Here is a 27,111-nt window from a genome sequence, read left to right on the forward strand (position 1 = left end):
ATAATACAGATCGGATAATTGAGTGGCGGCTCTAATGAGTGGGAGCAGAAGGGTGCAGTTAAAGGTATTTCAGGGGGCCGTTTTTATCCGGTGCTGAGGCAGCGGCCTTGATGAAGACAAGGTTTTCAAGGTTACAGACAGGCTCTTGGTGGACTGCCATCTATCATGTGGAAGTGAAAGGACAACCCATTCGTCCTGCATACAGCATGTCTGGCATCTCACCAGGCAGATGTCTTTGGGATGCAACAACACAGTTGACAGAACAACAGCAGGTGATGGACGCCGAAATGGGGGGGGGGGAGGCGCCACGGTCAATGTTTGCTGTCCTATTCCGAAAGCCGGATGGCTCGGTACCAGTATACAGCAGCTTTGGCCGCCACGGTCGCCTCCAACCCGGCCAAACACTGGCTGATGTTAAAGTAGGCATGTTTCCACCCCGACAAGCAGCGGCGTGCTGCTGACAGAGGCTTCTAATCACTATTCCCTTCCCTTTCCCAATGACCTGCCTACTGCCACTCACTGCCCTCTCATCCAGCCAGGTTTGTACGAGGATGCACCAGGGTGTCCTATCCACTGGTGAATGTCTCTTTTTTTGAGGTCAGCTTTCGCTGACCTTCCAATTGTGCTCCAAACAACACAGCATCCCATTTGTTTGCTAGCTATAATGGAGGAAACGGGTGACAGCCTCGTTCTGCTCAGGCCCATTATCTGAGCTCTCAGGCTTCTGTTCTCTGGGCTCGCTGAAGATGTGCCGCTGTTCATCTGCGCCGTAGCCATCTTTGTAGTGGCCAGATCAAACAGCTTCAGAGAACTTCAATCGCTGCCAGAGTCAGAACGAAATATATCTCCAGCTGTTTTTGTTTCCTAACACTCAGGGTTGTGGACGGCCACACGGGGTGAGAAGGTTGGTACGGAATAAACTTTCACAACTGATACTTTAATGCAAAGAGAAACAAGTACATGAAAAATTATTCAACTCTTCAAGGGCCGTCTATTTCGATCAGCGCAAATTTCGGGGATGTTCAGCTTCATACACAAATTGAAAATAGTTTTTTTTGACTGGCTCCTGGTTGAGGATATAATCTGCAATCCCAATAGATCTCTTTCATATTAAATCCGACTCACAGAGTAAGAGGTGTATTTTTTGCCCTGCAACAAGCTCCGCAATGAGCCATGAAAAAAAATAGAAAGAAGAAAAACAGTTGGGAACCAGACACATTTTATAGTTGATAAGACAAAGATGACAACACAGTATATAATTACATTGTGTGAACATAAAAAAAGATCTGCCAATATACTCACCAGGGTAGTAAAAATATAATGGTAGTACTCTGTCATCATACCCATTGCCAGGGCCTACAAGGAGAAAAGAACATCGGGTAGTAACTAAAAATCAAAGATTCATAGCCTAACGAGCTTGTTACTCTCGTCATTTCATTTTAATTATTTCATTTAGCTTCCATTTAACCTGAGTAACCTGAGCGTTACGTCACGTTAAGTTACAGGAAGCGAGTGTGGAGCGTTTTGAATTGGGGTGACAGGTGCGGTCGGTGATTGATTAAAATCCATATTGAATTTTTATTACAAATACAAGAAAGTATTGCACTTATTGGACAAAAAGGTGCACTCCAACTTTAAGCCAATAATAAGGAGCGTGTTGGACGAGGCGCTGAATTGAGATGTTGTCACACAGTTTGTTCTGTCGTGTCAAGTGTTCACCATCCATAAATACTTTCCACAATCCAAGAGGTGGAATATGCGTCTGAGAAGCCTTTAGTTGAATAAGAACCCCCCCCCCCCCCCACCCCCACCACCACCGTTCTCATAAATAATATGTGTCTCTAAAATGAATTTAACATGCCTACGAGCAGATTTAGACTTTCTAATTAAAAAAACCTTTATTGTGCAGTGGAGATCTTCCATTATGACGGGCCAGTAGTAGAGATTTAATATTCTAGACGGAGAATATTAAAGATGCACAGAGGAGAAAGTAGGTATCTGAATCATTTGCGCCGGTGGATAAGGAAGGAGTAATAAAGGGAACATATTCGGGATGAGCTTATTGTTTTATACATATAATGAATGAATTCAAAGTGCATGTATTGAGTATGAGTCTCTGCTTCTTTGAAGGAAAATTATGGACATTTTTTTTTTAGAAATTCACAAATAAAGCACTACAGACCTTATACTATTTAAAGTTAAATGTGAATAGTATGGAGCCCTGATCAGTTTGAAATTAAATACATAAAATACTTTATGAAATAAATAATCATATGAATAAATAGTATAAAAATATTTAAATTAAAAAAAATATATCCTAGGTGAGAGGCATCATCGTCATGCAGAGCGACATGAAATGGAAAATGCTATTGTGAAATAAATACAGGCATTTCTAGAAATGTTATCAAACTATGTCATAATAGTTAAATTATATAGCTTTTCAAAATAATGAGTTTACTTTGAATCATTTTGTAAATGTGTTCTTTCATTTATACATTTAACATAAATCCATTACGATTCATTAAATAATAATTACATTTAATTTATTCACTTCGGGGTGCCATAAATAGTATGCTTTTTTTTTTGCAATTAATGGAATAAACTATGCTGGCTCAGTGAGTTGGCCTCGTACCTGTTTTAGGATCCAGGCAGCCATCTCATGTCCACAATCAAAGATGACATGGAACTCCTTCGCCTTCTTCATCTCCTTCAGAAGTGGCTTGGCATCCTTGGTCTCCGTGGGCAGCTGTCGGATCTTCAAACGAATGTTGTATCGGGACGGAGCCTTGATCAGCTCCTGCAGTCGAATGAGACCTGCAGACAAAGAGGACACATATAGCGTGAAAGAAGAAGGAATTTCTACACAGTGCGTTTGATCTGCTGCCATTTTAGAAATATCTCCGATGCTGAGGAGGCCATAAAAAAAAACAAACAACTGGATTCAGGTTTTCTCAGCAAAAAAAAAAAAAAAAAGGCTCATATGCGTGCCTTCCTAATCCACAGTCTATTGATCCTCCCACCCATGCTTGGCAAGCAAACAGACTGCTACAGACCCATCAAGAGAATTTAACACCACCGGCACATTGAACTCTTTTATACCAAAAGCAGGAAAATGGAAAGAACCTCGATCTGCTCCCTCCTACAGAAACTCCCAATCCCACAGAAGCCTCCCAAATGTTGATTCTCATTTTTTTTTTTTGTCTTCCGCAGTGCCATACAGCAGCATGGAATAGGTTCAATTTGATCCTGATGGAAAGCTGCGGTCAATCCCGCCTCTCCGGTCTCTCTCTCTCACACACACACACACACACTTCAGATGTGGCGTGATGAGAGAGGCTCTGTTTGCCCAGCTTGTACTTGGCCCCAGGGAGCCCGACGCCACCGTCACATATTGAGCTACAATCTTCACCTTTCATTTCTCGGCCACACACACTCAGGTAGAAAGACTCTCTCTCTGTCTGGGAGATACTGCAATGAGATTACAATGAGTTTCTCCCTCGGTAAAGAACTTCAGAGTGCAGGGATGAAAGAGGCCGGATTGATGGGAGAGATGATTACTTGTCATGGGTATAAAAATGGATGGAGCGGAGAGGATAGTTTGAGAGGGAACTAGAGAGAGATAGGATTTTTTTTTTTTTTTTTTTTGTGGAACCACTTTAAGATAGCTCAGCCTATTTTTTGATTTTGAAATGAAGTGCTGTGTGAGCAGTTTAATGGTCTTACTGTGAATGGGGCCGGGCCTCCCGGAGGCCTATGGAAAGATTGGTGTGAAATAGCAACATGCAGGTGTTGTTGTGAAAAGTATTGTGTGGAGGAATACTGAACCAGCGAGAGCTTTCCTCAGGTAATTCAGATAGATCCCTTCTCTGGGTCTGCGTCTCCCCGTTTTTTTTTTATGTCCGTGCCAACACTTTGGGAGGTGTTAAGCAAGAAAAAAAAAAGAAATCTGTCAAGGGAGCTCAACGTTTGGGGAAACACTGTCAGTGTAGATGTTTGTGGGAGCTGGCTAATGCCTTCAGACTTCCCCCCGGATCGTCTAACGGCTGTGTGTGAATATTTTATCCCCTCCGATAGTTTTTCCTGCCAGCCGTCAGATAGGCTCCAATCAGCAGCGCGGGGCCCTGGAGCATGAAGCTGTGTGATTACAGCCTGGAACCAGGTGGGAGCGATGTGGTGGGGGGTGGGGGGTTAGCGCGGCTATGCAGCTGTCACATTGTTCAGGGCGTCAGGTGTGCTACGGCAGGAAAGGAGGCTCCTACCTGGCCACGAGAGAGGTGAGAGGTCACCTTTTGGCATCTCGCTGGAACAAGGGTGTTAACGTAGATCCAACAGAAGAGAGGTCAAGGAGATGAATCAGACAAATGTTGGGGATATAATCCGGGGTTAGCATACGGGCGCTAGCTGCAGGATTGGCCTTTTCCCTGAAACCCGTGTATCTAATAGTGAAGGATGATGGAGGAAACTAAGGCTCGTTTAAAGCAAAAAAAATTGTCAAAATGTCTATTTAGCGGCACAATTTAGGACGTCAACAACAAGACAATATTCATTTGCTCCGAGTGGTGAGTGAATTCATTATGCAACCTGTCTAAAATGTTAAACCTCCTCTCAACTCTAATTTATCTACATTAAGCCGTCAACCAACAGCGTGCCAAATGGCTCATAAATTGCGAAAGGTGCATTTGAATATTGCCATCTTCTCTGGAGCGATTACACTTTACCTCGTAAAAGATAAGACCGCACCCCGGCTAAAATACGACTCATCCTCTACAATACATACTGTGGTACACACATTTGATGGCGTTAGACGTTAATAACACACAAAGACACTTGATCTCTGTTTGTCGCCCCCCCCACACACACCACAGAGACACTGGGTCATTCTGGGTAATGCGGTTCTCTTTTTGTTTTTTTGGTTCGAGGCTGCTGCTCACTCTCCTGGAAGACTGACATGGGCAGCACCTGCAGGACTGAGGCAGAACAGTAAGCTATTGATTTCTGAATTAACTTGACAGGTTACAAAGCACTCGCTGAACTCTGAGCAGCGCCGCCGCTTATTGTTGTTCACCTAGTCCCTCCTGATTTTCTAGACGTTTTCGAAGGTGTAAAAGGACGCCGTCCGCCCTCGGAGCGCGACCCCGAAGCGCCGCTCGAGGAAAAAGATGAAGTCAGACGCCGACTGTACCTGTACCTGTGCTGTCGTCGTACACCACCGTGACCGTCCTCCACTTGAAGAAGTGCACCAGGTCGAGGATGGCTCTGCTGAGGGAGGAGAAGTCGGGGTACAGGCTGACGTAGTAAGAGTCCCGGTTGTCCGACACCTGGTGCTTCCACTTGGTCTGGACGTGCGGCACGCCCAACGCATTGCAGATGGACTGGACGGCGTTGGCCGACGAGCTGTGCGAGGGGCCAAAGATGGCCGCCACCCCGAGGGAAAGCTGATCACATGCTGATGGAAGAAGCGACAAGTTAGCTTTAATGCTTCTGTTGGGCTTTTAGATTCCACTGTTTGTAAGTATTTGTGGAGTTCAAGCATATGAGTGATGGGATACACTTATTGATTCCACTTATCTAACATTTAAAAAAAGCAGAACTGTGCTAGCAAGGAATCTTTAGGAATCAAAAATCTTTATCTCAGTGTTGAGGTGGTGTCACTACTACAAAACGAAGTTACACTTTAATTCAATAGCAGACTGTAAAAACACTATAGAGTGTGATCTCAGTCACAATTGATTTATGTTTGTCGCCAATCTTTGGTAGTTAAAGGTCAATTCATATAATCTGCGAGCCGATACACCAAACAGTCAATAGCAAACATTTAAAATGGATTTTCAGAAACATGTTGTCACTGAGTTTTTAGGGATTTTTCTTCCTCGTACTGAATGTTTACGTCCTCTATCGTAAGTATAGTCACTGTCACTACTTTTGTGTTTAGAGAAATATCTATTTCTTAAATGCATGGGAGCAATATGACAAATTTCTTACAGTACAAAAGAGTACAAAAAAGAGTACAAAACATGCATGCGTGCTCAGGTTCTCCCGACTCACCTTTCCTGGAGGCCTCAAAGCTGTCGAAGATGTTGATTCTCTGGATGTCATAGGTCAGCGTGGTGTTGGGGAGCAAGGTGCGGTTCCTGTTGATTGTGTTCAAGGCAAATTTAAAGGCTAGTTCCTCTGCTCCGGAAGGGCCGCTCTCAATGGATTCAAATATTCCTCCTGAGGGTCAAGAACAAACAATACAAACTGTGAATAAATCCACTTCCTTCTCCTTTAATTCCAGCAGATTCTTTAACACAATTGACATTCAAGTAAATGGTCGATATGATGCAATTACAGCTCATCGTTTTTACCACCGCTGCCATTATATGAAGGCTCAACACACAGAGTCCGACGCCGACATGAAACTGATCCACAGTTCCGATACGCGTTCGGATCTCGGCTGATTTGCATTCAGTGGCAGTCGTCGGTGTAATTACAGGCAATTAGTTACGTTGGGAGGTGAGTTCAGGGGTGAGTGCCCTTCTTTAACTCCCTCACTCAGCCTTGACAAAAAGGGTTCATGCTTCCACTTTGTCCCATTGATTTCAGTGAGGAGAGCGAAAGAAAGACATAAGCGAAAGGAGCAGAGACATAAACCCCCCAAAAAACAGAGCTATGGAATAAATCAGTATAAGATGTAAAGGCGGTACAGAAAGCGAGACTTAGTGAGGGTGAAGGCCAATCAAATCAGAAAACATCAGGAAGCTTTTAATTACAGTCGTTAAAAACAAATCGACTCAGAGGTTGAAATGATTATCTCGGCGTCGTATTTGATTGTTACTTTGGTTGATTTTTAATGGGAGGGCACCCTGATGGGACTTTCATGCAGAGCCCGCCTGGGTAATCTTGTTACCTTTAAATATATGTGTGAATCACACCTCGCAATGCTCATTAATTGTTAAAGTAAAAGCCTACAACACCAAAAACTAACAATACACGCTGTTTCACCACACCGTATGAGCCAGGTCATATAATTACCACTGCAAAGCTAGAAAAAAAGGTTCCTTCTGACGTACAAACAAAAATGATTAAAGCTCCTTATGGTTCAGAATCAAATCATAATTCACCTGCATCCATTTGACAATCAACAAAATTTAGATTTCTGTGATTCCATCCATCTAATCTACAAGCAAGGACATACTTAATTTCAGGTGTCATTGAAAGAGATGAAGTCATGTTGTAGATGGTGCAATATGCCGGTCCAAATTGCATTTTCAAAGAGAATATTTCTATGTGAAACAGCTAATAAAGTCAAGCAAATGCTTTCAACTTTACAAATACACCTTTTATTTATTGATTTCTTACTAATTCCTGAGAAACTTTTACAGAATGCAAACTTAAAAGAGAATGGATGACGGGGAAAAATAGAGAAAAAAAAAGATGAAAGAGGAGCTGATAAAAAAAAACTCTGGGCGTCAAGAGTTAAGTTCAGTAGTCCGTCCACGGCTCCCGTCGTCTCAGAGGACAGACCGTCGGTTTGACAAAATCCAAAGTGAAAAAAAAAAAGAAAAGTTTCAAGCCTGTTTATCGATTCAATTACAGAGAGCGAGAGGAAAGTTAGACTGAAAGAGAAAACGAGGGAGGGAGTGAGGCATGAAAAAAGAGTGAGAGTACAGTTACAGACACAGCAGCTATAAATAGCCCCCGGCCACGGCAGGGAGTGATAGAACGGGAGGGCAGGAGGGAAAAGAAGATGTCATTACCTTGAGTTTTATCACCATAGCACACCCATATGTTATGCTTCCTCTCTTTATGCTTTAGCATTTGCTCCTAATATATATATATATATATATATATATATATATATCACTTCCTAGGCATGCAGACTGTTTCTACAAACATTTTTTTAAAGAGCTCTCAGGAGCTCAGTGAATTCCAGCGTGGTACTGTGATAGGATGCCACCTGTGCAACAAGTCCAGGTGTGAAATGTCCTCCCTCCTAAATATTCCACAGTCAACTGTCAGTAGGATTATAACAAAGTGGAAGTGATTGGGAACAACAGCAACTCAGCCAAGAAGTAGACCACGTAAAACATGATGGAGCAGGATCAGCAGATGCTGAGGCACATAGTGCGCAGAGGTCGTCAACTTTCTGCAGAATCAATCGCTACAGACCTCCAAACTTCATGTGGCCTTCAGATTAGCTCAAGAACAGCGTGTAGGGAGCTTCATGGAATGGGTTTCCATGGCGATCAGCTGCATCCAAGCCATACATCAGCAAGTGCAATGCAAAGCGTCGGATGCAGTGGTGTAAAGCACGCCGCCACTGGACTCTAGAGCAGTGGAGACGCTTCTCAGTTTGGGGATGACCCCTTCCTGTTCCAACATGACTGTACACCAGTGCACAAAGCGAGGTCCATAAAGACATGGATGAGAGAGTCCGGTGTGGATGAACTTGACTGGCCTGCACAGAGTCCTGACCTCAACCTGATAGAACACCTTTGGGATGAATTAGAGTGGAGACTGAGAGCCAGGCCTTCCCGTCCAACATCAGTGTGTGACCTCACAAATAAGCTTCTGGAAGAATGGTCAAAATTCCCATAAACACTCCTAAACCTTGTGGAAAGCCTTCCAGAAGAGTTGAAGCTGTTATAGCTGCAAAGGGTGGACCAACGTCATATTAAACCCTATGGATTAAGAATGGGATGTCACTTAAGTTCATATGCAAGTCAAGGCAGGTGAGCAAATACTTTTGGCAATATATATATATATATAGTCGAGTAGAGAATTGAAGGAGGTGACTCAGAGAGGAAGAGAGGAGAGAGAGTGACGGACGTCACAGTGGGAGACGAGAGTTCAGACTAAACCAATAACGGCGCTTTAGTCCATGTTTTGTGATTCCCTGTCATTGAGTGATGATAATGAGGTTTTCATGCGCCGGTCCTCCTGCTATATGGCAGCGTGATGTGAACACGCTGCTATTCATGGCATTCAATTTCAATGAAATTGCACATTAATCCGCAAAAGAACGAATACCCGCGAATCACCATTAAAGATGATTGGAATCATGTCGGTCTGACCTAATGGATCATTATTACGCCACTGCCCCGAGGGAGCAGACGGAGCTCCGCAGGCCTGTTCAACGAGTTCGGAAAAAATGAGCAAAAGGGTATTAAGTTATGCTCATCGGGTTTCTTTGGCAGACTGCGCGGACTCGGACCTGCTGGTTTAAAACTAATCATACACCTTCGAGGATACCAGAGAGCAGGAACATTCAATTAAAGCCCACGAAGGGTTCCAGTTAATATCTCCACTGAGATTTCAAGCATCATGTTACAGAAAATGAAATGGTGATTGATTTATTTCCATTGGAAAGGGATGTTACATGAGAATGCATCCTCCCTATTGTTTAAACCGAAAGATGACTCTAGTGTGTAGGTTTTTGGGTGTAATGTGTATTTAGCTCGCCTTAAGTCTGACAACACTCAGGCCTTTTATAATCTGTCCACCCATCCTCCTCTCACCACTCGGTGCCGTGGTCCGTCGGATTGTAAGTGTGTGTGCGTGAGTTACAGCTGAGATAATCAGCGTGTGTGTGAATTACGGTGCCGCCATCATCGGGACTGGTGTGAATTATAGCGCAAATGAAAGCTCCGAGTGAGTTATGAGCTGGATAATCACCCTGATGAGAAAACAGGGCTGCTGATCCGAGTCTCCGTCTTTGTGTGGGAGTCTGTGGAAGAAGGGGAAATGAGGGGGGGAGGGGGAGGGGGGTCCTCTATGTAAATTTGACTCCCTTTTAATGTTTGTTCACAGTTAATTAAGTGCATTCTGTATTGATCACTGTAGAGGGGCTTAGTCATTGTCTTCAATTCTGGCATTACTCAATTTGAACTCAGTTTCTGTGCACAGAAATCATACGTCACAAACAATAGCAAAAGGCAAACCTTGGAAATATTTACAACTGATTGAAATGTATGAATAAAATATTAAAATATGTATTACCCTTGGTAAAATATGTTCTACTGCTCACATGCTGCTCTGACCAAAGATCACAACTGATACTTCTATGACTTCAGTAGGTGGTAATCACTAGCAGAGAGCATCTACTACTCAAAAAAAGCTTACTTATCAAACCATGAATGGAAATACAATTAGCCCTCTCTCCACTCAAGGATGATCTCGTACACTGGGAGATGGGAGTCAGATATGTTGCCATGGCGACTCGTGCATCCATGCTATGGCTGAGAGGCATCGGCAGTTTGGGAATCTGGGCAGCTGATTGGTGGAGGAAGGCCGTTGTGATAGTGTGCGGACGGCCTGTCTCTGTGACTAATGGCCGGCAGCGCAGCTGCGGGATAGTGCAGGGCTGTAGGGTGGGTGCCATGGCAACCAGCGAGCAACCCTGTCGCCGGGGTAAGTGGCCCAGGTGTGAACGTGAAGTAGCCCAGTTAGGCACGAACTCCACCTACCACACCCCGAACCCCCCCCCCCCGGCCCGTTTCTGTCTCTCAGCCAGTGAGCATCAGCGTTCGGAGCCAATAGGCAGGAGGCAAAAGTGATGGAAACACTCCCGTAAATATCCCCTGAAATTCCCAATGGGAGCGCTCCCCTGACATGTTTGGCGGTGGATGGGACATGATGCATGAAGGCCTGCAGAGAGTCACTGCCCCTGGTCATTAATCTGAAGATCCCCTTGCGGTAGACTGACCTTCCTGTGCTGCACAGGGGCCAATTCTCTCTCACGCTGAAAATCCCCAGAAACCCGACCTGAGCACGGGATACATAAACTGTGCAGGATGCTCACCAGTGCTGGTATCGCACGAACTAACCGTCATCAATGTAGTCTAGAAAATGTATCTGAAAGCTATTTTCAAGGTATATAAAACACCTTTTAAACATTTTTTCTTTTGCTGAGGACTATTATTCTATTATAAATGTACAGGCTGCTTTAATGCCGTTAGAAGCAGAGATGATACATAACAGTGTATCTTATCCAAGAAGGGCCGGTGAGGGTGCAGGTTTTTGTTAAGACGGATCTTGGATAAGATTGGACACCGTCTCTCGGCTCAGAGATAACATCTTGCACAGCAACACAAGGGAAGCAGTAAACTTTGTTAATAGAGGTACATTTTCTAAGCAGACGCCTGATAGAGATCTTACTTGCAAGTTTATTTAGCCGCACTTCAGCTGAAATCAAATTAGAGAAATAAGAGTAAAATCAATACTGTGAAATAGAATAGAATAGGAATTATATAGCATGTCCAAGCTACAAAAAATGTCCACAAAAATATATAAGAAGTGAACCAACAGAGGCAGCAATCAGTCGATAACTTAACACATCACTCTAGAGTTGTGGAAAGGGAACATGAAGCCATTAAAGGGCAGCTTATCTGAGTTTAGCTGTTGTTATCCGACTTGTGCGTTTTCTTTTCTCCGGGAGAGAATCACTCCCGTCACCCTAAAGCCTCTTGACACTTGGACTGGACTGTCACCTGCCACTGCTCGACGCTAAGCCTGGGGCTGACTCACACGCTCCCAACATACTCACGTGAACACACACACAAACACTAAGCGCTCCTTAGATTGAGCCTAAACAAAGCTGTCAGGTAAGAAACAACTGAGTCTAGGACAAAATGACTCAGAGATACCCAAGTTCAGTTACACTACTAAAAAAAAGGTACATTTCCATCAATCTCTTGTAATGAGACACACACACACACACACACACACACACACACACACACACACACACACACACACACACACACACACACACACACACACACACACACACACACACACACACACACACACACACACACACAGTCTTCACTTAGGAATGTGTGCCACCCCCCTCGTCCCCGACCCCGGGTCCAAGTAGGAAACCAGTCATCATGTAACATACAACATATTCATTTGGAGTGCTGGCAACAGATGTGCTAATTTGCCTGGCTCCCTCTATCCGTAATAACGTGCCAGCTCCCTCCTCAAAATATGTGCTAATTTGCGAGGGCTTATTGTTGATGTGCTAAACGACCAGCTGACATTTTTGTGTGCTAATTTGTCAAGCAGGGACCCCTTTCGCTACTAATTGAGCCAAACTGTGAGTACACTTCCACGGGCCTCGAATCGCTGGAGTTCCCAAATGACTTCTGTCTGCCTCGCAGTTTCACAACCTCTCAAACTGTGAATGCAGCTGAAAAGAAAATACTTACCCCTGTGAAAATAAGATGTATGAGCACTAAGTGCACATGCTCGATTGCACACACACACGCACACGCATACAAATAGGAGCCTGCGATCTAGATGAGATGAGCTCCTGACCGACACACCGCCGTGCAGAGTCAAATCATAGAAAAACATGAGAAGCAGTGTGGGCTTTCCCATTCAAATCAACCTGAAAGGATGTTTTTAACCCTCGTCGTCAACTTCTGCATGAATTAAACCGACTTACGGCAATTCATGGAGGTGAGTAGTAACGGTAAGAAGCCTAAAAGTAAAACTGAACAATGTAATCCTTCATCCACACTAGTGAGCCTCATTGCTATCGCCGGATGAGTGACAACTTTGTTTGGCTTATTTTCCGTTGACCAGTGTAGCGTCGAAGCACGGTGGAAATTAGCAAGCTAGTTAACTCACAACCTGTCCGCCGAGTAGCTCGCTAATTCCACCATGTTTTAATGCTACACTAGTTACGGAAAATGAGCCCGACATCGGGCTCTCCGGTTCACTCCCCACGGCTCTGGAGAAGGACAAGCTAAAGCTAATTAGCCAGCAATCCGTCTCCGAAGCTGCGCTTCCCAGCGAGCTTCACACTCACACTGATGTGTGATGTCCCCAGCCTTGCCATTTTGGTTTGTACAAGTGAAATAACCAGGCAAAAAGGGGTTCAGTGTGCTTTCTACCGCCCTTATCAAACACACACTACACAGAAATAACAGAACTTCATTTTTTTTTAGGGTTGCAACTTCAAATCAGTTTATCTGGCCGTATTTTTTCAATTCATTGTTTGGTCTGCAAACTATGTGTCCATCACAATTCCCCAATGTACAAGGTGACTTCTTAAAATAGCTTGTTTTGTATGACCTTCAAATCATTTTCATGATAAACACATTGAGTTCTTTTGTCTTTAATTCTTAATCAAGTAAAGTACTTTGCAAGTAAATGCTGTAGCATGCAATAAATATAGGTCTTTTTAAAGTAATTAATGACATTTTCTTTTGCGGAGCATGGAAACGTTTCCAGTCAATATACTTAATATTGTACTAAAGTGTAATTGTTATTGGTGCAGGTGAACCATACAAAAAAATCATTATTAGATTTTGTAAAAATACAGTGACTTTGGCACGCTGTGATTTTTTTTTGAGCCACATTTAATATCTGAGTTCCAAGTATTCCCAAAACCGCCTTCACAGGGTTATAAAGTTCAAGTAAATAACACAAATCCCCAAACTGCAGTCGGAAGCTTTTTCCTGCCAACACAGAAATATGTGATTTGGCTCTATAAAAAAAAAAAAAAAAGAACAGGCCATGGGGAGCGAGCGGGACAAGTTATTGAACAGAATGCTTCCTGGTGCTTCATGCCTCACCCCTCTCTGCCATTTTTCCTCCCATGCTTTTTTCTCTCTCCTTTATCAAAATGGCCACACATACCGCACACGCACGCCCTCGTTCCCGCTCCCACTGACTAGAGTCTCATGGTGGCCTCGGCAGGTGACAGATGGCGACCTCACAGCGCCGCTCACTGTAAACTGGGTTTTAATCAAGCCTAAGCACGTGTGCGATATGCTAATTACCCACTGCAGGCGGAGTCCGGCCTTGACAACATCGTTACCATAGGTGTGCCTGTATCCAGTTCAAAATCTCTTTCCCCTCTTGTGATAAGAAGGTTATTATTATTAATTTATGGCACAGCAGCTGATCAGTACCAGGCAGGATGGACAGGTTGTCACTGAATACTCCAGACCTGGAGCTGTATCGCTCACCAAAATAAATATAGATGAGTTGATGAGCAGTGAAAACAAAACTCTCCCAACGTTGCTAAAAAGACTCTCACACTATTCTGCCATTCAACCAGAGTGTAAATACATGCATTCACACAACCCGGGGACGGAGCTCAGATAGTTTCATTTATAATATTGCAATTAGGTCGCAGCAAAATTAGACGAGACGAGAATGTTCCTCATTCCAATTCTCGCTGCTCCCCCGCTCATCAAAACGGCCCTGTATTACACTATAGCCATTGTATAGCCACAAAATGAGACGCTCTTTCTTGTAGAAGGGCAGACGTTATCTACATCAGAGCCAAAAGGTCAAGAATTAATTCGGGAGCCGGCTCGTTAATGCTCACAGCTGAGTCTGAGCAGGGTGACGGGGAGGGAGAACAGGGCGTCTTACAGGATTTCAATTATCGGACTATAATCATTTTTGATCATCATACATTCAGAGAATTTTAGAGCACAGAAGGTGTGAATTCATTTCAGGTAGGTGATGACACAGAGGCTGGTGGACCCTGACTTTTATATGCCATAAATATATGAAGTCAAATATAAATAAACAGTTCGGGCAATGATCTTCACACATAGACAAATTACAATCACACAGTGAGTCGCTGCTGGTGGTTTGCAGTGCATTTAAACAGCACAGTGAATCCATATGGTGTCTATGGAAAAATAATCTGGAAATTAAGGAATTGACAATATATTGGCTGGTTTTAAGCTGTGTGGCAAATGAGCATTAAGTATATAAAGTATAAGACATGGTGATACACTGTTCTATTCCAGGAACAGGGGATGTCCAATGAGACTGAAAAGGTGTTCTTTGCTCGGAAATCCAAATGGTACAAAAGGACGGAGAGGTTTGGAAAACGTACGTCATGTGAGGATTTGTGACTTTGTGTGCGAGGACACTGAGACCAGGGGAAGAGGGGTAGCAAGGCTTGATGACTGTTAGGTAGAACAAAGTAGAGAGGAAGGACAAGTAGACAAGTTCAGAGCCGAAGGGAGACAAAGACGACTACGGAAAGAAAGACAGCAGTGGACAAAAGGGGGAAAAATTAGAAAATGGGAAGAAAAAACAGCCATTTTTAGGATTCTTCATATCGATTGGATGCTGAAAGTGCACCTCCTCACTGCCCGTCAGCTGTGTTTAGAAAACAACAGGTGATGTCCAAAGTCAGAGCCGTATGGACGTATTGGCACAGTCTGCTGTCAGACGACAGAGAGGAGGGGCGGGGCATGAAAAACAATAGATCGAGCGAAGGAAACGAAGAGGGAGAAATGGAGAATAAAACCGGAGGCAGATAAAAGACTCAATTAAATGACTGAACGGATTGCCCATTAGACCCGAACGGACACCTGCATCCTCTCCCCCGCTCCCCTTCAGCCACGGAGCGGGGGAAAGATGTCAGCTCCTGGTCTGGGTTCATCAGCCTCCCATCAGCCACCGCACTACTCAGGCCAGCTGATAATCAGAGCTACAGGTACGAGTCAATATGCCACACTTGGCTGCAGAAGGTGTGTCGATTTTTTTTCTGGCTTGTTCTACAAACACACAGGCAATCGAGCAGCGGCGGCGAGACAAAGAAATGAAAGAGACCCGTGCACTGACTTTAGAGAGGAAAACAGCCACGGGCTTACTGACGATCGTCAAATATACTTCCTCATTCCCCCCCCCTTTACAAGACAAGATCTATTGAAGATAAATGTAAAAAGACAATAGAGGAGAAATTGGTGAGGAATAAAGAGACCCGTTCTAATCTTTCTTCTGATCTGCAGTCTGCTGTTAATTTCACAATTTATGGATCACCCTGCAGGGTAGGACATTCAGCCTTTTGACACTTTAAAAAAATGAAAAGCAAAAGACCGGGTGTGGATATATGTCATGGGTAGCTGTAAGAGGGATACTGGGGCAATTGGCTCCATTATCCATCCATCCATTATCGGTAACCGCTTATCCTTTTGAGGGTCGTTAGGGGGTCTGGAGCCGGTCCCAGCTGACATTAGGGGAAGTCAGGATACGCCCTGGACAAGGCTGCCAGTCTATCTTCATTATTCCTCCTCAAAGTCTTGAAACACATTGTGCAACACCGTGAATGAATTCAAGTCCAGTTCAGACGGCTGCAATGCTTAGCATGTGGATAAGAGATTGTATGGGCGTCTTACATCAGAAGCCTCATGCTGAGCTTTACAGTGCGTTTACCAAATTAGAATTGTTTTAATTCTTCAGCTAAAGACACTGAATTACCCGTTAGGTAAAGCAGACATAAATGCTTCCTTTCTCCGTTTCCACGAGCTAAAGCCGAATGCTTATTCTCCTGTGCATGTTTCCCCCCTCCTCCTGTCTCACCTTTCCCTGCACGGATACCTTCAAAGCAAAGAGAACCGGAAGACAGCGGTGTACACAAACACTTAAAAACCCTCAGAGTGAAAAAGGAAAAAAATTGAAATTCGACATCGGAGACGTTTTTGCATAGCCCCGGCGGATCATTGACAATAGAGTGGTCATGCTGATTCAAAGAACATGATTTTAGTTAAGTCTGCCTCAATACGTCCTCCCACAGAGCCCACTTCCCCCTGTGTCCTTGGTTCGCACAGGAAATTATACATTCAATTCATACAATCATACATTCCGACCGGCAGTGCTGTCGATGGGAGCCCCAATTCTGCTTCCTGCCTTTTAGTCAGTTGCTCGCCCTCCTCCTCCTCCTCCTCCTCCATTCAGCTGGCTGGAGACTATACGGTGAATCACAGCAACGTAACCTGATCGGTGTCTCACATCATAGCAACACAGGGGGGGCTTTTCTCTAATCGATTGACTTCTTGTACATCAGCGCTTTTATTCATGTGCCTCCGAACGACCTCGACTGCGTTCTCTGAATCACACAACATTGCTCCAGTTGATACATTGAGTTTTTAATGGATATGCGTCACTGTATGGATGGAAACCTATTTAACACAGAGCGCTATAGAAACAACACATCCAACAGATGACCTCCTGCATGCATTAGTAATTAAGAGCAAACACACACATATTTATTCTGGCTCCCAATCAGCACTGTCACCAGCTTCCATATAAACTACTGACAAGCCCTGTTTGTTTCCCTCCATTACACACACACACACACACACACACACACACACACACACACACACACACACACACACACACACACACACACACACACACACACACACACACACTTAATAGTTAATTACAACAGCTGAGCTCCTAGTTAGAAGAATATAATAAGAAGTTAAAAGTCACACATGTTACTCCCACACATGAAGCAAAGTGGGGCTTGATATTGCAGCAAGTAGAATGAATATATATATATTCATATATATATAGAATATATAGAATATATATATATATATATATATATATATATATATATAAAATGACATAATAATATACATTGAATTAAAACGCAGCAGCTCGGACCAGATTTCAAATAGAGAGTGAATTAAATATTCCAACTGAGTTTGAAACAGATCTATGACAGAAATGTGATAATGTCCACATCAAAACCATAAAGGCTCACAGAAGTCCCTTCAGCTTGTGGCTGCTTAAAGTCGGCATTAATTAACAGTAGCATGCATTGTAAATCCAATCCCACACATCCTTCTTATAGCACTTATTTGTCCTTTTTTTTTCTTGTTCGTTTACATCCTCACAGATGGTAACCTGTGACAGATACACACAGGAGGGAGCCATCCGGGAATTGGCTCTAGTTACCTGCTATGCTGCCAGCTCCTTTTTTATTCCAGCATTCCTCTTAGCAATACAAAAATATAGATTTTCATTGATTCCCACCATTTTACAGTCTACCGAGTATGTAATGACACAATATAGGTACATTCATGAGATGCTAACGAAAAATAAAGTTAGGGTTCTGTTGAGGATGTTTGTGTTTGTGTGTGTGTGTGTGTGTGTGTGTGGGGGGGGGGGGTAAAAGCTTTTTCATGCCTATAGTCGCGGCCTGCTAATACTACACCACTGACATTTATTCAGAGCTGCAGTGCATGACTCCTGGCCTCCCACTATAATTCCACAACACACTCCTACTGTCCTCTCTGTCGCTCTTCATAGCAGCCATGAGAACAGTAATAAAAGACCCCGGCTGAGAGTGGGCTGAGAGTGGACTGAGAGTGGACTGCTCAGAGGCAAACTAATCTATCTTTACTTTGTATCTGCTGGCTTCAACACTCACCGTTTCTCCTTCTCGCTCACGCTTTACACAGACCCCAACCACCGACAAACATTGTTTTCCTTACACCTCTCATTGACTTCATATTTTTCTTCCATCTCCCTTGGTTGGATTTTTGAGAAGGACAGCTCCACGTGTGTTAGGAAACGAGAAGAAAATTTAAAAAAAGATTTCTTGCGAGCGTGTTCTGCTCTGACCTTCAGTCAGCTTTGAGCCAGACAGCCAGGCAGCAAGACATGCTGCAGGGCTCTTCTCGGGGGATAGTTTCACAGAACAATTGCACATATAACCCCTAACCCTTCTGATATGCAGGGAAATGCCTGAGTGGCAATGACAAGGAGTGATAGGCTGTGAATAATGAAAGCCGATGGAGAAGTCAAGCCTCCCACAAGGCAGAGGAACATAGGGCTCAGATGCATTTGATTTTTAAAAATAGATATGTATAGAAGGATATGTCAGAGGGGGGAAGTTGTGCAAGTTATACCGCAAACAAGGTCAATCATCTAAAGCCTCCTTCCTGCGAATAATCTTTTCCCATGTAGCTGGGAAATCTCAAAAAAATGGACTAAATGCTAAGCACAACAAGAAAACTAATTTCATACCTCAGAGATATTTTCCATTTTCAAAATGCCAAGAAATCTGTGCGGAGAATTAATCACCGTCGGTGCCTTTTGTAACTGAGGCATGACAGCGAGACCTTCAAAGTCTCAGGAATGTAAACATGTTAAAGAAATCCATCCCGATGGTTCCCCTGCATCGAGCCCATGTGGGGTGCTGCATGCTAATAGAAGACAGATCTCCTTTTTGTTCTTGAAAACCCACGGTGGGTATTTTTAAACCGTGGAAATCATGTGCCAGTGGAGTGGAGATAGTTTCATATTTCTATAAGCTACAGCATGGCCAAGTGACACATGAATATTTTAAGCAGCTTTGTGCCTATTTAAATGTGTTTGCTGTGAAGGCGCTGGCGGTGGGCCAGGGCACGGCCTGTTATCCCTAATTCCTCTCAATCCCAAACTAAAGTCCGCGCTGATAATTCACGATGACGGGAGGCAAAAAAAGCAAATAAAGTCAATTAACGACGAACTACCCTTGAATTGTGTTCCCTCTGCCCTTGCTTGTTCTCGACAACCTTGTAATTTCGCCTCCGTAAACACCGCCGAGGGAAAGAAAAGAGTGTTAAATATTAGAAATGCAATAAAAAGACCTTCATGCTGGCACGGCATTGTGGAAGCAGTTAGATAAAGCTTTCACCAGAGGCAATAGAGTCGTTTGCCAGAGGACAGAGGGAAAGAAATGACTTGATTTCCTTTCCAAAATGAAAAAACAACGTGGCGTTTGAGTCATGAATATTCCCAGGCATGCCTGTATTGGGGAAAAATATAAACACAACCAGGAAATAAACAAACAAAAATGAGCATCTCTGAGTCAACAATGCTTCCAGCAGCAGTTCCCAGAGACATCCTGCGTCTGCTCATGCAGTTTGAAGATGGCGGCGGTAATGTTATCACTCGACCTCACAGCCGCAGACCGAGTGGTCATCAGAATTAAAAGGCCGTCACCATTTCATTGTTGCTTCCCCTTCTGTTGAAGTTCTCCCTGCGGCGTTACATCAAGTACACACAAAACCTAGCTTTGATGGAAAGGCAGACTCGTGAGCTCATTTGTGACGAGGCGCAGCTAAATAAGATCAGGTAGCTCCATTTCCATGGGAGAATGCAAAAGGAGCTCACTTCATAGCTAACCGGTTAGCCGATGCTTTATTACAACCCAATCTCCATCTCACTGATCTCTAACGGGTCATCTATGACAACTAAACTGTTACATTTCATGTTTGAAGTGAACGTTTCACAGTTCTTTCTTTAGTCGACGTGGAGAGAATACCAAGAACAAAAAAAAAGAAAAGAAAACATTCTTGTTCTGGGAGACCCTTAGCAGTATCAGTAGCTACAAAATCTCTTTCAGTGCTCCTGAAAGGCAAGTGTATAATTACTATAAAAAGAGGATCTTATCGCAAGCGTATCTTATTACACCTTGAAAGAGCTGCACGGGCCCATTTCAGTATCAAAGTAAATGAATTACTCGTAAGATTTATAAACGAGGAACGCTGAACACAATCATTCCTTTCTGTGTGGAAATTAGCTCAGCATGTTTTTTCTTTTTTTTACCTGCAGCTGGTAGCAAGAAGACTTTTGAGTTTTTTTCCCCCCTCTGACACTTGTCGCTCTAGATGGTGAGGCAGAAGCTGTCAATACAAATGGCTGACTTTGGTATATCAGTGTGTGTGTGTGTGTGTGTGTGTGTGTGTGTGTGTGTGTGTATGTGTGTGTGTGTGTAAAGGTCTCAGCCTGACAGGAGAACAGTGGTTGTACAATGTGAGCCGTCTGTCTGGGCAGGATGGAACTTGGGGCAAGGAAGGACCGACCCGGGGGAGCTGACCCCCCTCGTTTAGTCAGCAGGAGCAGCTGGGATTATCTGCTGAGCAAGCACATCCTCTACCACAGGAAATGCAAGGGAAAAGGACCAATGGGCTGTATTGTCTCTCAAGGCATTTTATACCCCCCCCCCCCCTCTCTCTCACATCACACACACTCAAACACGCAGTGACATACATTTCCCTTTTTTTGATAAAATCACCCACACAAGTCTATCTTCATCTATCTTTCCTTTTCGGAAACTCAGCTCCCTCACAAGAAAACAGACAGCTATGCACACCATCTATTCTAAAGAGAATGAATGACTGGAAATTGAGCCATCTTACAGTGAAAAACATGAGACGTGGCTTTATCTGACTGACAGAGATAATGTACAAAAACCCAGAGACTAAAGCTTTTACAGAACACACAAAGAGGAAGCACAAAAAGGCACCGGGGCTTCTTTTTTGTTTTGTTCAGCAACAGGCAGCGGGGCCGCGCTGCCGGGTCGCTGTCCGCGGTCCTGAAACGGGCGGTTCAGAGGGCTTGTTCACGTCGCGGACGGACACCCGCGGGCGCCTCGGCCGTATCACCGCCGCCGGAGCGCGGATAAGAATCGGGCACGAGCAGAGGGAAGGATGTTTCAGAGGCATGAATCTGTTATCTGCCGCGGTTATGTCTGCCGTGCCGGATGCCTCGCAGATCCAAGGTGTCAGCAGACGCGACGTGGCGAGATACAGTCAACTAGTGACTACAAATCTGATCTTATACTATTTGACGTTATCACGCTACCGTGGTATCGATTACCAAAACTCCCTCCAAGGTGTAACACACATTTTATCAATTACCCCCCTCCCTTCCAGGAATACTCATTATGTGCCGGCTTGGAAACTTGCGTGTCAAATGCTACTAGCTTCCCCCCCCCCCCTCCCCTTAGGACTACTGAATACGCCGGGCGACTGTCAGACAACGTGCGAGACGGGAAATCGCTCGTCGGGCTGAGGATGCAGCAGGAAGAAGACAAGCACATCGCGTTGCCATAGCGGCGGCTGTGGCGGACGCGGCCTGACTCTTAAACAGGACCCTCGGGGGGATCGGGGAGGGATTGTAAGGATGTGTTGTCAACACTTTATGACATCCGTTGTCAGGGAGGGGTGGAGGTGGACGTGGGGGTGTAGGGGGTTTGGTGGGTTCCCCCCTCCCTGTCACTCCAAGATGCTCCCTGCACATCCAACGGGAAGCGAAAACAGAGCATCCTGAGACGGATCTAATTAAGCCACAGACGAAAACCTCGAGAGGCCGCGATTTTTTTATTTTATTTATTTATTTATTTTTTGGAGGGGGGGAGCCTTTAATGGCACCAGCTAAAGTTAGGAATCAGGCAACTGTTGAAGAGCTCCTATAATAATCGACATTCCTTATATCATCCCTCCGCCAGGCGGTATAAATAGTTCTTAAAGAGAAGTTGCTAACCTATGATTAGGCCAATGAGTTCGTGACTCGGCCAATCAGCACGCAGAACCGGAACTATTGATTGTATCCACGCCAATAACGGTAACAAAAAAAAACGCCACAGGGATCCCCGTTGGATAGCAGCTCAGCAGAATTACGGATGAAAAGTAGCCCACTGGCCGGCGTATCGATTGGCCCCCTGTGACAGACCAGTGATGGATCTGCACTCCGGGTGTAATGTTCACATGTAAACATTCACTGCAGAGGACGTGTTGGCGGTGTCAGCAGTTTAAAAGGCCGTGGAGCTACACAGACGAGAGCGTTTCTCCTTCTAAACCGTGAACTGTTGCATACGAGTCCTTCTAGTTAGCTTCGGTGCGTTCCCTTTCCAAAGTTACTGTAACGATGCTCCCGATCTGGTGGGAAACACACCATTCACCCCCGACGGTGTGATGCACAAGCCTTCCCAAAAAAAACACCGTGACAAAACATTACGGGAACATAAAGATACAGCTGTCCGTCAACAAATATCATCCTGTAGAGTTGCTGCTCAGATTGTTTCGCCAAACTACACGGAAACAAGGCAAGAGGCGGACAAAATGTCTCATATCTCGGGTGTTTTTTTGGGGTGTTTTTTTCCCCTCGCATCCCGTGAATTCATTCATTGGCTGTCGACAAACATACAGGCGGCTCGCAGCGACGTGACATCGCTACAGACCACGCCGTGTTATAAACAAACGGATTCTTACCAAATCTTAAAACGTGTGGCATCCCGCGAGAGTAACCAAGAAACAGCAGCAGAAGCGGGATCAGCCTGAGGTTGGACCTGAAAACGAGACTGCTTATCATCAGATGATGGGAGGTAATCTTCATGTTGTTTTTAAAAAATGCACAGTGGTTTAATCCCCCCGGTGCGCGGGTTCGATTCCCCCGTAATTCTTCTACGCGCGTTGGGCAAGGCAGGGTGACGGCGGCCCTGGATGCGCAAGATCACGGCATGGTCACTTGCGCTTTCCCTAAATCCATTAGCAGTCCCGGCATGATTCCGTTCCCTTCCCCTTCTCCTCCTTCACTGCGCCAGGAAACAACAATCCTCCGGGTCGAGGGACCGCGGGACATCCATGTCGAGGGGTACGGATCCAGTGGGGAGGGGGGAGCCCGAGCATGGGCTGTAGGTGAGGTGCCGGAGAGGGTTGGAGAGGGGCTAGAGAGCGCCAAGCAGAGGATACAGCAGCGATATACAGCCCCCTATGAGGCGCTCTGGGTTGCTTGCGCTCCCATTATACTGCACTGCTGCACAGGCTCTGACGTCGAGCCAAGGTTAGTGTTGTGTGCGCGCACCAGAGAGAGAGAGGGGGGGGGGGGGGGGGGGGGATACAGATAGAAAGAAATGAAATAGAGGGAGGTTGGTAATGAAGGGATAGGGAGTAGAGGAAGAGACAGAGAGAAATAAATAACAGGGAGGGGGAGTGGGAAACTTTATTTCAGGCTATAGTTTCTATTTTATATAATCCAAAGATCATATTTTAACTTTATATATACATTTTATATATATATTTATATAAAGAGAGTTGGTTATCCATATTCAGCACCATGGACAGAGACACATCAAACACATCAACGCATGTCTTCTGCAGAAAGCAACGAGAGTCTTTCTCGGGGTTCAAACCGGCAGCAATTATTCAGTCAATGTTGCCCAGTCTTTAGTGTCTTGCTAGCTCTAGAGGCACTTTCCTGCACAAGCACATACAAAAATACCCACACACTGCACTGCACGCAATAACTGACCAACCTCGGTACACCAGCGATATCATCTCATGCCTGCAGGACATCACTCCACTGACTTTTTGTTGTTGTTGTTGCTCCCATACACCCAGCGTAGGAGGCCCATTTTGCGTTCTGTCATTCACAAGTTCTCTTTCTAAACCCCCTTTTTACGGGATTTCAAGCAACCCTTCGACAATTTCCACCATAATTCCAGAAATGTGGGAGGAGTGGGATGAGAAGAATTAAACTGGCAGAACAGCAAATCCGTGATATCGACAGAAGCTGCTGAAAGGCGCGAATATTTAACCTATGCAAATCAGTCCACTTTAGACTTGAAAGCCTTCCAGCAACAGACTATTCTGAAGCGTGAACCATCCTCCGATGTGAAGGTGTGTGTGGCACACACAAAGGCACGCACAAAGGCCGCTGCTGGTTACATTTCATGGGGAAAGACATATTCTGGGAGATTGTCGGTGGGCCGATCGTGTTTCTATCTGATTAGCGAGTTCAAACGAGACTGTGTCCTATAGGATGCAATGCAATGGGAAGATGGATATCTGCAGCTCTTGCGTGGCTCTGCACGCTATTGATTTAACACTACATGCACCTTATCAGCCCAATGAGCAGCTCTTCATGGGCCACTGCATCAGCTGGAGCTATAAATACAGTGGTGTGCCCCTGCCCCAAAAGGGTGGAGGGCTATTTAATCCCAGCGGAGATGTGAAAGGAAGTCTTTGACCAGGGCCACCGGAGTCCAAAGCCTAAAGCCTGGATGAACACCGTCATTGTGTGACTGAAGTGTGAATAGCTGGCCTGTGTGTGCATTTATGAGTGTGTATGGTGGGACTACTCCAAATTAAAGTCACTACAATAATGGCCCTAAAGTGTATTTAAATAAATCTTGCGGGATGATCGTGGCAACTTTTATATTATACTTATCTCCTCTGATGTCACTGAGACATCCTTGAAGCTTCAAATTGCTGTTAACTGCCTGTGTGTTGTATCTACATCCAAAAAGTAAATGTGTGGATAAGCAATACTGACGCTTTCACCGACTCCATTCTACATTAGGATCCGTCAAATCGCCGATTCACAAATAAAAGCATTTCAAAGTGAAGAGGGTCCTCGTATCAGCCAAAACAAAGTAACCACACGGGATCAAGTAGGTGGTGCGAACGCCGACTTTGAACGCGTGTCAGTTTGCGTGGGCCTGCACACACCAGCAATCTGCAGTGTGAGAATATCAAAGAGAATGGCACTCATCATGCCACCATCTGGGCCATTAGCATAATTATGGAAAAAAAAAAAATCATCAGGGTTCCCGTGGAAGTCAGCAGGAGCTTTCACACAGCATGAAAGGAATGCTCACTGAGCTCAGGGGAGAAGACATCCACAACAGGCACATTTCCTCGTTACGTCACAGCGCCCTCTGGCCAAACACTGAGGTATTGCACCAAGAAAAGCCCTCAGGTGCCCCCACAGTCACGCAGCCAACATTTAATCTGCAAAACAGAATTATAGCTGCCACAAAATATACTGACCTAATTTTCTAATATTTATCTAAACAGTGTATATCTGGGGGTCGGCACGGGGCATTTTGTGAACGCTCCTCTTTGAAACTCTCTAGTTAATTTTTTGTTTAGCGTTTAGTTTATCACTTGAATCAGCATAACTGTGTGTTAACCAGAGGAATGGCCTCATTATGATGTTAAAATGACTACCGCTCTTATAGCTCATGGTGACTAATAGGAAAATACCATTTGGGAGATCTTTTTTTTTTTTTTTTCATCCATAATCAAAACCGTGTCGTTTTAAAAGAGGAGACCACAAATTAGATTACTTTATACACACCCACTTGCTTGTAACCCAGGGAGGCTTCAACATGAGCTGGCTGCCGTGTTTATTCAGACGCCATTCATGCACTGGGTAATGCAAAGGGGACTTTATGCAAAGGAGAGATAACCACTGCTAAAAGCCTTCTGTCATTCTCTCTCTCTGTGTTTCTCTCTCTGTGTCTCTCCCCCCGCCCTCGTTTGCTCTCTCTCTCTCTCGCGCAGGAAGACTGGTGGAAAGATAGCATTGGCACAGGGAGGGAAACCATGGAAACGAAAAGCTGATGCACTTTGAATGGTAAGACCCTGGAAGAGAAGACATTCATTCAATTCAGTCGCCCTTGCGCTAAAGGCTCATCACTACAGCATTATTCTGAATGCTACAAGTTTATTCTTACATTGTTGGAACCAGACAGCCAACAATGGTCCCACTTCATCGGCCCATTATGTGAGGACGACTGTAGCTGAGGATGTCTTAACATTTTGGCAAGCTGGAGAAGGGTCTCTCCCACACACACACCCACACACACACACACACACACACACACACACACACACACACACACACACACACACACACACACAATAGAACAGCGTTCGTCCTTGCAAAAACACCACACGTGCCTCACTGGAGCTGTAATCATGGCAGTTTGGAGTTCAACATATTTAGATTGCCCACCGGGGGCCCCCGATATGTCTTGAGAAGTTCTGTCAATGAGGATCCCAGGGACTTCAGTGGGAATACATTCTTCAGAGACGACAATTAGTCAAGTGAGACAGTAATTAGGACCTCTCTGCACACTGTCACTTGCAGTTAGTGCTGACGGATGCCCGCATATCCCCCCCCAGCAACTGCAGTCAAGCAGACTTACTTCTGGAGCTGCACACTGTTGACGGCCATCTGTAACTTTTGTCTACCATGCTTTACAAAATTAAAAATGCCATGAAATTACAGTACGGTCAATAGCATGATGGTATAAAGTACCAGCTGTATGTTCGTATGTTGAAATCGCCATGCAGGAGTCCCACTATATTGCATGTGTATGTGTGTGAATGTGGAGAATGACTATTATTAAAACACATCTTTCTGTAGACTAAAAGGCATCACGAATAAAACACAACAGCTTTACATTTCAAAATGTAAAACACGTTTTTGGTTAAGCAAAAGTATGAAGCTAGCTTAGCTAACATTGGCAAAAAGTAATACCTCCGCAATTCGGTTGGTTTTACGTCCTTGTGACGCCCTGAATCACGGCTGACGTCACTATCAACATATGAATGGAGCGTTCGTCATAGTGAATCATAACGTGCTTACCTTAATCACCGTGGTGACGTTAGCTCCACCGGTAAGGTTTTTTTTTTTTTTTTTTTACTAATTGATGTTTTCTGAGCCAGAAGCCAAACGCTGTTCACGGATTGGTTGATTCGAGTCCGTCCAATCAGATTACTTGTAGGCGGG

General features: G+C 44.6%; 1 protein-coding gene across 2 annotated transcripts in view; it reads right to left on the minus strand.

Moving 5' to 3' along the window:
• LOC311026704 (glutamate receptor ionotropic, kainate 2-like) overlaps positions 1-23,223 on the minus strand; it is a 49,606-nt gene extending 26,383 nt beyond the window's left edge. Inside the window, exons 1-5 of one of the 2 annotated variants that reach the window (XM_084030391.1) lie at positions 22,803-23,223; positions 6,046-6,213; positions 5,189-5,446; positions 2,633-2,814; positions 1,303-1,356 (exon numbers count right to left, since the gene is read on the minus strand). In XM_084030391.1, coding sequence (XP_083886517.1) covers positions 1,303-1,356; positions 2,633-2,814; positions 5,189-5,446; positions 6,046-6,213; positions 22,803-22,926 — 786 coding nt within the window. In that variant the 5' untranslated portion in view covers positions 22,927-23,223. Of the gene's footprint in view, positions 1-1,302; positions 1,357-2,632; positions 2,815-5,182; positions 5,447-6,045; positions 6,214-22,802 lie in introns of both variants that reach the window. The other variant, XM_084030390.1, reaches the window with a different exon arrangement.
• Positions 23,224-27,111: the final 3,888 nt, after the last annotated feature.

The sequence above is a fragment of the Eutrigla gurnardus genome (assembly GCF_963514095.1).
Source record: "Eutrigla gurnardus genome assembly, chromosome: 16".
Taxonomy (NCBI): Eukaryota; Metazoa; Chordata; class Actinopteri; order Perciformes; family Triglidae; genus Eutrigla; species Eutrigla gurnardus.